Here is an 11,123-nt window from a genome sequence, read left to right as displayed (position 1 = left end):
AATGAATGAATGACAACTATTTATATTTTTTACAGTGTAGCATCCTATGCATTCAAACATTCAAGCACTCTACGATCTACGGTTGTGTGGGGTGTTGGGTGTGGAATGATAAAGTTTGACTAATAATTCACTCTCCCTGTCACGCTCAACTTGTTACACATTAATGTGTGATTCACGAGAGACAGAGACTGCCCACACAGCACGTGATCAAGGTATGGGGAGGAGGATAAAGGGACACAGGTTGGATAGAGAGAGAGAGAGAGAGAGAAAGAGAGAGAAACAGAAAGAGAGAAGAGACACCTACTCAGGTGACTATACGAGACAGGAAGGACCTGTGTTTTACAGACCACTGCTAGTAGCTCGGTGAGGGACAGAGGAACTGTACATTGTGTGGATTTAAGCTACAGGAGTGTTTTCCCTCTTCCAGAAGTTTTCTTTTTTTCTGGTCTTGAATGGCAGATTTCCCTGGAAGCGTCAACACTCACACAAGTGCTGCAGCTGCCTCACCACAGGGAACCATCACAATGGCAGTGGATGTGTCGTTTGTCAGGACCGTACCAGCCATCCTCATGATGGTTGAGACTGTAAGTGAAAAACAGACGTTTGTCTCATCTTAGCTAGTTGTTTTTCCTCAATATCAATTGGGAGATAAACGCTGTTTAGCCAAGGACACAACTTTACTATCTTAACATAACATGGATCATAGGATGCAGCACTTAAACACGCATGGAAATCTCCCCCTTTATTTAAAGGTGAAGAATCTTCCATAATCCAAAGTCAAAGGTTGTATCAATGAGTAATAGTGTCCTGTTAAAATACTGGTAATGTGTACGACCAGCCATAATGTTCCAGCGTGACATGGTGACTGTCACCTGCTGCATATACTGGCGTGAGTAACACAGTAAACATGATGAAATGAAGCTGTTAAAAGTGAAGACTCAGGCCCCATGTGAGCGTGGGTTCAAGGTCCCCACCTCTGTTTCTGTTTTAGAGCTCTTCAAAGGGGTTGCTCCTCAAACATTTCCCTTTATGGCCATGCTAGTCACACAGACGCCTAACCCACGTTTCATAATCAAGGGGCGCGACGTCCTCAATGCTTAGGCCTATGATGTAAAATTAATGGGATGACATGTTTAAAATTCTACATGTAATTTTATACATGTTAACCTTCATTTTAAGTAACATACAGTATGTCCCTTACTTAACACATTTATGGTGGTGCGAGAGATATTTGAAGAACTCATTTGACTCCACTGTTTGCTCTAAGCGTGTGCTAACTGATAAGAGAAAACAGCATGAGGCCTGAATGAATGATGTTGGCAGGGTGAGGCAGAGTAAAAATGTCCAAAGGGTCATTTTCATAATTCAGTGGCAACATAACAGAGAAAACATAGAGAGAGAAAATTAGTGACAGTTTTAAACATTGATAACTTCAATTAACGCTATTGCTAATACATTCATGTTACATAGCTTTCCTATACGCAGCAGCCAGAACTTTTGATGCATTGCATTGCCATTATATTTCAGTGAACAAATGCGGTTTCTATTCTCTCTGTCTTAAATATGAAGCTAATTGTCTGCAGTTCAAAGCAGTTTGATTGTTCACTGGTTATCAACCCATATGAGTGCTGACTAAAGCAGGTGTGGCAGTGGTCAGGGGCAGGCCCAGGACAGACCAGGTGAGGTGAAGGACATACCTGGGACTAATTCTGACCAGGTGAGGGAGATCTGGGATAGGTGGACCAGTATAGGGCTGTTTGGTAAGCGACCTGGGTTTGTAAAAGGTGTAAATAAATCTAACTTCCTATTTTCATCTATTATCAATCCATTTTAGGGAAGTGCCCTACATTGAAACTGTGTCAGGAAGGTTCAGATTAGATTACGGAGGAATTATTTGCTGATATGAATTGTGTTGATTGCAGTAATCATTTAGGTCTACAGCACAAAGTACAAAGCTCCATGGTTTAAGCACTTTATTGTTATTTTGGAAACACACTGAAAATGCAAATGGAAATTTTCAACCTTAGGCCCATATCACTCACTCTCAAATGATCAATACAAATAGGCTTTAACGCCCTGTGAAAGTCAGGATATACATTCTTCTGTTCATCATCGTCATGGGTAGCTTTTTACAAGCTAATTGTTATATTAGTTCAACATTGTCCTTGCTTTCTGTTGTGTGGCTGCACACAGTCCTAAGTGTTGTTGTTGTGCCCCTCTCTCTCATCAGGCTGCTGGTCTGTTGGTCTGGTCTTTAATAGCTAGCATCCATTATACCTTCGTTCCTGCCCTTGGCTGGGTAATGTTTGTCTCCGTCACCTTATGGATCCTGACCATAGTGCTGTTCTGTATGCTGCTCCTTGGGATTCATCACAAGTTATCCTTTGTGCCCTGGCCCCTCACGGTAAGTCACTTCATTCATTCATTTGTGCAGTATATTTTCAAACACCAGACCCACATTTGTTTACATGTTAATGTTGAACGACGAGCATACTGTATTTAGTACTATACTATTTTGTACTGTACTATACTATACTATGCTATACTATACCGATACTGTTATTGATGGTGCTGCTTTTCTGGTTGGGTTTCCTTTCCCAGATATTGGTCTACGATGGCGTGGCCACTGTCTTGTACATAACTGCTTTCATAACCACTTGTGTAGTCACCGGTTCATACTACTGGTTTGGGGCAACTGGCCACCTGATTGGAGCCGCGGTGAGTATAGAAGACAGTACTACAGCCTCTACTGACATCACTGATTGTAGTGCACTTATTGAAGTTATATTATATGGCCTTTTAGCTCATTTATTAAATAGGACAGTAAAGACTGGACAGGACAGTGGGAGAGAAGGATGGAAAGTAAGAGAGATGAAAAATTGAGATGGCACTATACGGTAGCAGTTCTGCTGGTGATAAGTTATCAATATATTGACACCAAGATTCTATACATCTTTTTAGAGCAGGACTGGAGAATTCTTAGCTGGTATTTATTTAAGGCAGCGTTGTCTTAAAAACAGTCATATGTGTGTGTGTGTGTGTGTGTGTGTGTTTAAAAGAAAAAAAGGTTACATTTAATGTAACCTTTTTTTCTTTAAACAACCTATACAGGTGTTGGACCATAGGGTGTGTATGGCCAATTAAATGTCTATCTGTGTCCAAGGAGCTAAATGTAATGAAATAGTGTTAATTGTAGGCATACAGTATATTCAGCAGGTCAGCAGCACATCGATACACTATTGGAACCCCCATCATCATTCACATATTCACTACAGAAAGCCCATCTTCATTCACATACTAGCAAATTGCCACATAGATACACTACAGGAACCCCCATCTTCATTCACATAATACTAAAGTGCATAATAGTACATCTGTGCAGTAGCCACCGTATCCCAAATTCCCACAATTCTTAGCGATTCTTAGCGATTTGATGACACATTCCCGAGCTCAATTCAAACCCTGCACTGATATGATAAAACATTTAAAATGTTTTTTTGGCTTTTCATGCTTTTAAAACTGTTCCACAAAGTTGGGAGCATGGAATTGTCCAAAATCTCCTGCTTAATGCTGAAGTATTCAGAGTTCCTTTCACTGGAACTAAGAGACCAAGCCCATCTCAGGGATGGCCCCTTCCTGTTCCAACATGATTGTGCACCAGTGCACAAAGCAAGGTCCATACAGACATGGATGACAGAGTTTGATGTGGATGAACTTACTGGCCTGCACAGAGTTCTGACCTCAACCCAATAGAACACCTTTGGGATGAATTAAAGCAGAGACTGAGAGCCAGTCTCCTTGTCCAACATCACTGTGCGACTTCACAAATGCATGAAAGAGGTTAAAAATGCCCATAAACACACTCCTAAACCTTGTGGAAAGCCTTCTCAGAAGAGTTGAAGCTCTTATAGCTGCAAAGGGTGGACCAATGTCATATTAAGCCCTATGGATTGTGGATGTGACTGAAGTTCATGTGGGGTCAAGGCAGGTGACCCAATACTTTTGGTAATACAGTATAGTATACCGTACCACAACACAAATAAATAATATAAAATAGTGTGTTTTGAGTTAAATGTCACATGGCAAAGGTTTGTGTTGCTTGGCTTGCAAGTTTGTCTGTAGGTCTAGACAGGCCTGGACTTGTTTGGGGTTAAGACAGCTATAAAAAGACTAATATATCCAGTACATGGTCCACACACAGACACCCTGCCATGGGTCATTATGTACCCGTAAGCACATGCTGTAAATTACATCTCTTTACAAACAAATACAACTACATGTTGGCTACAGTACATACAGTAATTTCCTGCATATAAGCCGCATTCTGTATAAGCCGCAGGACAGTGTTAAATGCAAGTTAAAAGAAACAAAACCATATTAATACCATATTAACTGTCCCTGTGTATTAACCTCATAGCTGAAGACATTTTGCAAAATCAATGTATAAGCCGCGGCTAATAGTCAGGAAATTACGGTAGAGGAATTTTCATCTTACCACCACAACAGTGCTCAGAGTTAAGCAGTTTTATGAATTGCACACACGCCTGGCCACGCCCTCCTAGATCTCCTTCTAGGGAGATACTAGTCTGGAACACCGAAGTTCAGTAATGACCTATTCACTAATCTTTAAGGCATATTTATTTAATATGCACTTAGTCCTTTGAGTTTGTGATGTGTTATGGTTTGTATAATAGTATTGTTTTGTTATAATTTGTCTATTGATAGAATTTTAAATTTATTTTGCTATTGTCCTTAAATTTAGCCATACCATGCTTTAGTTATTATTATTATATTTAATTAACTGAGTGACTTATTTGATTGCTATTCTCATTTCACTGTTTTATTTCTCATTAGGTTAGTGCTTAAAATTATTGTTTTACTGATAATATTACTATTCTCCCTAGTTTGTAATTGTGCACTGTTAATTTAATTTGTATTGTTATTTATTTGTATGTCGCTTTGGACAAAGGCGTCTGCTAAATAACCATAACCATAACCATAACCATAACCAATTTTGCTAAACTTATTCTCATGCGATAAGACACATTTTGCATTGTGATGCACTTGTGATGCATAATGGTAACTTCAAGTGGCCAAAGGTATAAACAAAAATAAAGTACAGATGTCAAACATTTAACACAACCACTCAAAATGGATCAAATTGTGACACAACCAATATCCTAGTTCAGTGTGTTAACAGGTTGCTGAACAGTGCAAGTTTATATCAACAATGGACAGAAGCTATCAGTGAGGCATTCGGAGTACATTGTAGTCTGTAGACGGCAATGTGCTCATTTACAATACTGAAATGCCTGTCTTTTCAGGGAAAACGGTTCTTCACAATTGCCACACATTCGTTATTGAATCTTTTTGCTTTGTTTTGTTCAAAATGCATTTACTGTAGCCTATTGTAACAGTATGCACTAGCAAGAGCATAGTACTTTCAGTATAGTAGAGTAGGTTTATAGGCCATTTATGGAAGGAATGTGTCTTCCACTACACGCCCTGTTCACAGTCCAGCTCAAGCGATCACGACAAGGCTGTAGTCTAGTGCCTCGGAACAGAAAAGAGACACACGACACATAGACATAGAGATATACACAATCACAGTTGCCACCAAGCCCAGAAGTCATACATGTTAAAGGCTTATCCTTATTTAATGGCCTTCATGCTGTGTCTTATCTATAGAATTATAGAAGAGCAGAACACACCCACAGTAATTAACCAGTTGTCTTTATCTCTGTTTTGTTGACAGATCTTTGCGTGTATAGTGACAGGGGCATACGGAGCCAGCACGTTCTTTTCCTACATGACCTGGAAAGGAAATGGAAATGGCAATGCTGCGGGCTCCACTGTGCCAGTGTAGAAGAACACTCCGGACAAAAAGCCCTCAATACATGCGTGCCCGCACACACACGTGCCCGCACACACACATGCACGCCCACACACACACACACACACACACACTTTAGCAGAACCTCCCTGAAGACACCTGTCCACTCCACACTAGGACGATAGGTGGCGGTGAAATCTAGTTTACAATTACCAGTGTTCCTCTTTCCATTTGTGTGTGTGTGTGTGTGTGTGTGTGTGTTTTTTTTTTTTTTTTACTTGACTACTTATGAACATTTTGTACCGCAAGACCTCATTTCACTGGAGGTATCCTGGCAACTGTGGAAGGAGGCAAGAAGGCTTCCGTGTACTGTAGCATCTGACGAGTATGTGAGTGTTGCCATGGATACAGTTCCCAGGCTTTTGTATTGGTGCACACACATCAGGACTGTGACATCCGTCCCTCCATAATCTTAATGTAAAGATCATCTATGTTGTGCAGAGAATGCACTTTCCTGTATTTTTTGGTTTGTTTTTCTTTTTAACATGTCATGAACAAAATCTGAAAAAGACATTTTGATAAAGTACAAAATGATTTTAAACCATGTTTGCATTTATTCTCACCAGTCACATCCATATTTACAAAGCCTGACCAACAAATATGTACATGTAAAAGACAGCCATTTTGTAAAAATTACATCTCTGATGGAGTGACGATTTCAGGGACTTCAGTGACAACAGCAGGAAGTGGGATGTTGTTTGGATGTATAGTTGACGGACTACATTTAGAAGTGTAAAGAACTAAGGGACCGAGATGGACAAAAGTATTGTTTGAAGGTGTACAAATAAAAGAGCCTTAAAATTGCAGTAGACACAAGATAGAGAGGGTTCTCCTCTCAAATGGAAACTTGCTCCATCTACAGCCATGCACTGAACAAAGTGCAAACATTTCCCTTTCTGTGAACAAAAAATAATCATAAATTCACTAACAACACAATGGAGTTACGTCAAGCACACACATGACATAACACCAATGTCTTATTGTCTAAAGCCTGTAAGTGAGCCATTTGGAAGAAACACGTGAAAAGAAACAAGACTAGAGTATATGCAGAAACATATAACAACTATAAGTCACTTTACACACATACTTTACAATAGGGCCAGGCAAGCAAACACACACACATACACACACACACACACACACTCTCGTCGCTCTGAATCTGCACACACACAAAAAAAACATAAACATATAAATATTAGTCTTTCTCTGTTTTTCTAATGCTGAAAAAATACAGGAACAAAATGTTATGATCAGGTACATCTTCATAAAACCGCATATGGACACACAGATTTTACAGTCGGTCTATGAAGACCACATTTGAGAAACAAAAGGCCAAAAGCTTACAAACTCACAGGCATAGTCAGGAAAGTCCACGTCATATGTACCAGCAGTCATTCCCATCTGACAGTGGTTGGAACCTGCCACAGCAGACCAGCACCCTCCTGAGGTGTGTGGCTCTGGGTGTGAGGGCTAGCGAAGCGTTCGGATCACTTACTGGTCGGAGGAGGCTCAGTATGCACCGGAGTGGCATTGGGGATGGGGAGGCATTGGTTTCGGAGAGGCACTGGGATTGGGCGGGCGTTGGTGCCTTGAGGACCGGGAAGATGTTGGGATTGGGGAGGCGCTCATGTCTGAGATGCCTTGAGGATCAGGGAGACGTTGGTACTTTGGGGATCGGGGAGACGTTGGGATTGGGAAGGTGTTGGGATTGAGGAGACATTGGTACTTTGAGGATCGGGGAGACGTTGGGATTGGGAAGGCGATGGGATTGTGGAAGCGTTGGTGCTTTGAGGATTCGGGGGGACGTTGGGATTGGGATGGCGTTGGGATTGTGGAGGCGTTGATGTCGGAGATGCCTTGAGGATCAGGGAGGCGTAGGTGTCGGAGAGGCACTGGGATTGGGGAGGCGTCAGGATCAGATGAGTCTCCTGGCTCACTTGGGTCCCACGGCCACGGTGGAAGGGATTGGTGTAGGGGCCACAGAGCTCAGAGACCTCACCACCAGCCCGTCACTCAGGTCCAGCCCTCGGCCTTCCCTCTCCTGCAGGGCAGAGGCAGGACACACCGACATCAGAACAACTCGCCTCAGACAGGCTCAGATCAACTCAGTACAGACTACATCTTTTGGATGTAGCTACTGTATCTTATCTATTTTGAGGATTTAGCTCAGATTGTCTCTATTATAACCAACTGAACTGAACTGTTCTTTCACTGTCACATTCAGCACTAAGAGACGGAGTCTCGGTTAAACTCAGCTCACTCACAACCAACTCGGAGGTGACAGCAGAAAGAATGTGAGACAGAGAGAGAGCGCAAGATTGTGTTCATAAGGAATGTTAAGTGCACTTTTTGTGGACAGGAGTATTTCCTAACAAATCAGTGACTAACATATTGGCTAATATCAGTGATTTGTCACCATGCATTGCTGAATACTTGGGTCACTTTACCTATGAGTCACTTTTCCCAAGTGCTTAGGTGATTATTTAATCTATGCATCTGTTTGTAGGGAATAGGTAGCTGTGTGGCTAAAAATAAATGCCTCATTAACATTGGTTACAGAATCACACGGACCAAAGATAATGCATGTGATGACACACTTCCTGATGATTTCACAGAGGGCAGGTACTGACTACTGTTGGCTTCCAACTTACTGCTCTGTAATCGATGAACATTTCTTTGAAGGCCATGAAGTCTGTAAAAGTCAGCAACATGTCAAATATGTCTCCTGAGACTTCATCTTTGTGCTGCCTATAGAACAGAGAGCATATGAGAGAGTAGAAGACAGCCAGTCAGTAGAGAGATACAGCCAGTTACAGTATAGGGCTTTTTCACTGCATGGTATCGGCTCAAGTCGACTCGACTCGCTTTTTTTTTTCCATTGGCAAAAACTGGTACCTGGTACCTGGTACTATTTTTGGTATCACCTCAGTTGAGGTTCCAAGCGAGCTGAGCCGGTACCAAAAGGTGACGTTAATGACATTACAGTTGTTTTCTACGGTGTTGTTATGGCAATCGGCTAGCTAATGGGGGTAATTTGCTGTAGTCGAAAATGAACACCCAGTACCAAAATCGAGTAGAGCCGAGTTGAGCTGATACCATGCAATGGAAAAGCCCCATTAGTGGAGAGATAAAAGCCAGTTAGTACACGAGTACACCCCAGAGCACTTGGCCTCAGTCTGACACAACAGCATGATCAGTTATGCGAGTGTCGCCATCTAGTGGTAAAGAATAAACATAGAGAACAAAGCGGCTGTATTCTATGTAATAGGGGGAGAACATGATAGCTACCTTCTTCTCTTCTCCCTTACTAATTACAGTATTACTAATACTGATAATAACAGTACAACGCTACTGCTCACAAAGCAGGTAAGAAGGCTTGTTCATCGGAGGTGTTGTGATTTTGTCGAAATATAACCTATCTTAGTCCTGTGCAATGATCAGCATCTTGAATTTCCCCTTGGGGATCAATAAAGTATCTATCTATCTATCTATCTATCTATCTGATCAGTTGAACAGGCCTGAATAGTATCTAACAGCTGTGCCAAATAGCCTACTGCCTGTAATGAAGAACACAGAGACTGCAGCTGGACAGATCTCTCAATATAGCTCGTTGCGGTCAGTGATCATGCCTTTCCTAATCCTGACTGGAGAGAGGGGAGAAATCACAGAACTGATATGAATGATTGGGTGTGGTAATGTCATTAATAATTCTCACTTGAGAGACTGTGTAAAGGCACTCATGCTGAATCCGGGAATTCTCTCCACAAGCTGTTGTTCTAGATGTTTCTCCAGGAGGTCAATCTGAGGAAATACAGTATAATGAGTAATTACACTGACCTGACCAACACACCCCAATATGGTATGTGTGCACCCTAAAGAAATGGAAAGTAATTTGGTTAAGAAACCAACTAACATATTCATTGAAGATGGATGTATAGACGAGCTTATTCTCCTCTGTGTCGTCAAATTCCTGGTAGTACTTCTCCATGAAGTTCTGCTGTAACCGCTGAAAGTCCTCCTCTGAAGAAAGAAGAGGACGGTGTACATGAGGTCTTTCAAAGACTATTCCGCCAGACATCTGCAATAGAAGTGCTGCACATACCCATAATAATATCCTCGATGTTGCCAATAACTGCATCAAACTCTGCATCTGCCGCTGATGACCTGAACGATGGTTGAGAAGGAGTAATTAACGCGTGAAAACAGTTATCTTCCCGTCTAATATTAGGCTATATTTAATTAGTCTAACAACCAGAAAGTTGTCGCAGCTACATTAGTGCTGCTTTGCGATGATACTTACTTTGATAAAGCGAAATCTTCCTCGTCGAAGTCGTCCATTTCAACAATATTCTCTCCACAGCCCAGCAAATCTGAGGAAGTAAATGAGATTTCCACCCCTAAAACTCAAACTACGGTATCAATATGGTCACTATAAGTGAACAGGTGCATCAGCTAAGATTATGTTTATGTTGCATTAGTTTATTTTCATCGCTAGCTCGATTTCAGCAGCTATAGCAGCTAGTCAACAAAATGCCTGGGATGGTTTAACGTAGAATACACCACGATAATATGCAGTGCATTTTCGAGAAACCTCAAATGAATAGTATGATTAATCAATCCTAGCAAACATGCTATCGGTGGCTTCCAAGTTGTGATGCCGTTAGCTTCGCAATGTTTATCCGGCAAAGTAACAGACCATGCCATTATAACCAGCTAAGGAGAACACCATCTGGCCCATCTATGAGAGAGCTCAACCTTAAATAAACATATATTGATATTGTTGTATCCACGGATACTCACTTTTCTCTCGTATGTCCATTTTGAAACGTCCAGACGTGGCTTCCGCTTCAACAACTGCTGCCAAGGCAACGGCGAAAAAAAAAGAAAGAAACATGTGCAGCGCTCAAATCTGTCCGGGCAGAAAACAATCTAAGGCTTAATCTTTAACAGAGATGTCTACAATACCCCTTCCTTTACTGTAATAATACATCGCACCTAGCATGCATTTCTATTCTGTTCAGACGTTATTAGATCATAGCACTAAAACAAGGGAGAGCAAGCCTATGCCGAACAGAATCCACAATCCCTCAATCACCAAAACAGAATGACTTCAGAAGATGTGTATTGAGTGACAGATCTAAGGCTAGCTGCTAATGGTTGGTGATTAATATCTTGCAGTAGCCTCTGGTATGGTAAGGTTCTCTTTTAGCATCAAAGTATCCTAAACACA

At 41.4% G+C, this 11,123-nt stretch overlaps 2 protein-coding genes across 3 annotated transcripts; one reads left to right on the top strand and one right to left on the bottom strand.

Moving 5' to 3' along the window:
- Nucleotides 1–280: 280 nt before the first annotated feature.
- On the top strand, nt 281–6,435 carry pllp (plasmolipin). Its single transcript, XM_062547728.1, has 4 exons — nt 281–584; nt 2,231–2,404; nt 2,602–2,718; nt 5,756–6,435. The coding sequence occupies exons 1-4, from the start codon at nt 453–455 to the stop codon at nt 5,864–5,866; spliced, it is 534 nt and encodes a 177-aa protein (XP_062403712.1). The 5' UTR covers nt 281–452; the 3' UTR covers nt 5,867–6,435.
- Nucleotides 6,413–10,769, bottom strand: arl2bp (ADP-ribosylation factor-like 2 binding protein). Of its 2 annotated transcripts, XR_009940435.1 has the most exons (8): nt 10,694–10,769; nt 10,194–10,263; nt 9,996–10,057; nt 9,807–9,913; nt 9,609–9,694; nt 8,545–8,641; nt 7,246–7,934; nt 6,413–7,052 (listed from the first exon to the last, which is right to left on the bottom strand). XR_009940435.1 is itself a non-coding variant. In XM_062547727.1 (7 exons), exons 1-7 carry the CDS (start codon nt 10,710–10,712, stop codon nt 7,827–7,829), a joined length of 549 nt encoding a protein of 182 aa, XP_062403711.1. In that variant the 5' UTR covers nt 10,713–10,769; the 3' UTR covers nt 6,413–7,826. The 2 variants fall into 2 exon arrangements, 1 of the variants encoding a protein (XP_062403711.1); XM_062547727.1 differs by having other exon boundaries at nt 6,413–7,934.
- Between the last annotated feature and the right edge of the window lie 354 nt (nt 10,770–11,123).

The sequence above is a fragment of the Sardina pilchardus genome, chromosome 10, assembly GCF_963854185.1.
Source record: "Sardina pilchardus chromosome 10, fSarPil1.1, whole genome shotgun sequence".
NCBI classification, from domain to species: Eukaryota; Metazoa; Chordata; class Actinopteri; order Clupeiformes; family Clupeidae; genus Sardina; species Sardina pilchardus.
Note: the sequence above shows the minus strand (reverse complement) of the source record. Positions and strands in the feature narration are given on the sequence as shown.

Excerpts from the sequence above, each read along its gene's own strand:
- arl2bp (XM_062547727.1), bottom strand. Across the intron at positions 9,914-9,995 it reads CATCGAGGATATTATTATGG|AGGAGGACTTTCAGCGGTTA; the intron begins GTATGTGCAGCA and ends TTCTTTCTTCAG. Across the intron at positions 8,642-9,608 it reads GCCTTTACACAGTCTCTCAA|GCAGCACAAAGATGAAGTCT; the intron begins GTGAGAATTATT and ends TCTGTTCTATAG.
- pllp (XM_062547728.1), top strand. The coding sequence starts at position 453 with ATGGCAGATTTCCCTGGAAGCGTCAACACTCACACAAGTGCTGCAGCT. Across the intron at positions 2,405-2,601 it reads TTGTGCCCTGGCCCCTCACG|ATATTGGTCTACGATGGCGT; the intron begins GTAAGTCACTTC and ends TTCCTTTCCCAG. Across the intron at positions 2,719-5,755 it reads GCCACCTGATTGGAGCCGCG|ATCTTTGCGTGTATAGTGAC; the intron begins GTGAGTATAGAA and ends TTTTGTTGACAG.